The sequence below is a fragment of the Cyprinodon variegatus genome, unplaced genomic scaffold (genome assembly GCF_000732505.1).
Source record: "Cyprinodon variegatus isolate N-32 unplaced genomic scaffold, C_variegatus-1.0 Scaffold540, whole genome shotgun sequence".
Classification (NCBI taxonomy): Eukaryota; Metazoa; Chordata; class Actinopteri; order Cyprinodontiformes; family Cyprinodontidae; genus Cyprinodon; species Cyprinodon variegatus.
Genome location: NW_015150993.1, coordinates 104,098 through 107,074, shown reverse-complemented (window position 1 = coordinate 107,074; position 2,977 = coordinate 104,098). Strand labels below are relative to the sequence as shown.

General features: G+C 34.1%; 1 protein-coding gene across 1 annotated transcript in view; it reads left to right on the top strand.

Moving 5' to 3' along the window:
* The window catches only part of LOC107095356 (UDP-glucuronosyltransferase 2B31-like), a 35,868-nt gene extending 35,539 nt beyond the window's left edge, over positions 1–329 (top strand). The window contains exon 4 of the mRNA XM_015391406.1: positions 1–329. This exon is cut by the window's left edge and continues 1 nt beyond it. Coding sequence (XP_015246892.1) covers positions 1–314 — 314 coding nt within the window. The 3' untranslated portion in view covers positions 315–329.
* Positions 330–2,977: the final 2,648 nt, after the last annotated feature.

Here is a 2,977-nt window from a genome sequence, read left to right as displayed (position 1 = left end):
GTTTCCTGGAGGCTCTGAATGATATCTTAGAAAATCCATCTTACCGTAAAAACATCCAACATCTCTCTCAGCTACACCGTGACCAACCAATGTCTCCAATGGACACTGCCATCTTCTGGATAGAGTATGTCATCAGGAACAAAGGAGCTGCTCACCTGAAGTCAGCAGGTTTTAGTCTGCCTTGGTATTCCTACTTCTGTTTGGATGTTGCAGCCTTTCTTTTGGCCATAACTGGAATCTTCATCATGGGTTCAGTCTTTGTCTGCAGGTTTCTCTGCTGCAGGAAATCCAAAAAGAAAATAAAAGCAGAGTAAATCACCATAAACACATTTTGCTCAAGAATTGTATGTCTATGTTCACCTAAAAGAATTGATAGTGACAAAAAAAATCATCTGTAATGCATTTAAACCTATTTCCAACTATTTTTGGCTATGATTATATGTATTGCAAAGAAAAGTCTGTTTTTTGGGGGAAAAAATAAAGCCAGAGATGTGGAGAAAATTTCAGATGTCATTTAAAGTTTTATGGGTTTTTAAGGATACTTTCAGTTTGTTGTCAAAAACATTACAGAAACCTAAGCTAAAATGCAAAGATTTTCAAAAATAAAAAAGCTTTACTATTGTCTTCAGTGTTGTGGTTATTTGTGTGTTTACACCTCAAGTGAAAGACTAAGCTTTATAAAAATAAAAAATAAAAAACAACAAAAAAAACAGTATTAGAGTGGGACTGAGGATATGGGAATATTTATTATAACACATCTTTAAACAGCATCCTAACAAGTTGTAATGACTGACACTTTTATTATTTCTTAAAAGTACATTTTTGTTCCTATATATTGCAGAGGCAAAGTGATTATTCAAATGACACCTTTTTACATTACAGGAATTACCAACTAAAGAATCCCGTTCTTGAATCAAGGACATGTTTTGTAGATTTACAGGACAGTAAAAGAAAAAGGAAGTAACTGACACATTAGAAGAATACATTAGTGCAATTATGATAATGATCAAATGTAGGCTTTAGATAAAAACCATTGCAATTAAGTTTAAAAAAAACTGCAAGGCACTGGTAAAAAAAAAAAATGGTTAGAAATTGCTGTTTGGATAAAAATTCTTCTTTGGAAAGGCTGTCATAGGTCAGTCCTAGATTTGAACGCTCCTTAATGGTTTTTGAGCTCAGGAGCAGAGTAAGTACACCCTCCTTTAGTAATTGTGTCCATATAGTTTGATTTCACTCCTTTGATATCATTAGTTGCATGCTGTTGCAGCTGCCTGACAGTGAAAGCAACATGTGAATTCATTCTCATTATGGGACAGTGTGAAGATAATTATCATCAGAACTTAAAAACTGTTATAAATCCAGAACAACCTAAAGTTTAGTCTGAGAAACAACAACCAAGCTAAAAAAAACTAAAGGTTTGAATACTAATATCCTGCTACAGGACACTCCTCAGATGTTCTTTGTCCAGGCAATAATTAATCCTTTTGGTGATAATAGGACATGCTCAAATATAATCAACTTATTAAGATTTACTGATAGTCTGGGAACTCTGACTCTTCCCGCCTTATTCGGACAAAGGTCAGTTTTCTAATCCCAGCTTTAATTTTTGACATGACAGAATTGGAAATAAGTCAAGTCAATTAAAGGTTTCTCAATCCTTTGAAAGGCAATTTCTTTGCAGGCACCAGTATATGTAGCACACAAGAAGGAGCAGACAGGCACAAACAGTGTATACACAGAATGTATATGAGTATAAAGTGCAAGAAGAGTTAAACCCAAGCATTCAGCATTATTTTACATAAATAAGACGGATCAAAAAAGAAGATAAAGCTGATTTATCACTCACTTCTAGATCTTGCATATGAGAGAAAAACAACAACCTTTTCCATAAAAGAGCAATAAAATAACATCTGCTCTGCGATATTGAAATAACCTACATGAAAAACTGTTTATTTAGCAGTCGCAATACTGTGATGGACTCAAGGAAAAGGTCTCATTCAGGTGGCTTCCTGTTTGAGCATGTTTATATCAGTCTACATGCTCAGGGAGGTTCACACAGGGGCACTCAGTAAGCGGGAGACTGCTCAGAGGTTGTAAAATCTCGTGGGATTTTCAGCCTACTAGGGACTAACTTCAGTAATTCAATCAATCAAAGATCTGTGACATTTAAAAGGAAACCAACCGAATGACCCCCACTGCCTTTGAAACTGTGTGGTAAAAATACAGACCGACACTTATTGTCTCAATGAATCCATTCTTTACTCAAACAATTTCAATTGTCTGGGATTTTTTTCAACCCCTTTGCTGAGAGAAAATATCCAGGACTACAATTCAGCTCACTATGTTTCTATAAGTAAATCTAAGTTATGGTTTGAGTTAAAGAGATTAGTAATAACTTTTTTAATTTTGCTGAGCGATTTTTAACCGCTTCATTCTAAAGCAGCTATATTTAAGCTTTGTAAGTTTTATCTCAGGCTTTTATTTGAGATTTAAACTTTACCATGTCTGACTTAATAATCACACAAAAACACCACAATGCTTTCTCTTTATTGTCTTTTACTTTTGACAGATTTTTTAAATAGATATTTATAGTCATTTTCCTTGAAAGCTAAACACACATTTTTATCAATTACCTAGCTATTAAACCCTCAGAAAAGTATACAATGGTCTTTTTTTTTAATTACGGGACTGTCAAATGCAATTCACAGCTTTGAGTTCCTTAATCTGCTTATATCAATGGTCCTACAGACAAAACATTTTTTTTATGACTAAAAACTAGAAAAATGTTTATTTCATTTTCTATGCTCGCTTATTATGTTTCAGTATAGGAACTATTTTTGTTGCCTTGATTGTCAAGATATTGTCAAGAGAAATAAAATGTGTTAGGTCACCAGTTAAAGGTGCAGTAGGAGATCTTTTCTGACACATTTTTTACCATGTGGCTTGAAGATCTCCCCAACTGTCGCTTACCAAGCAG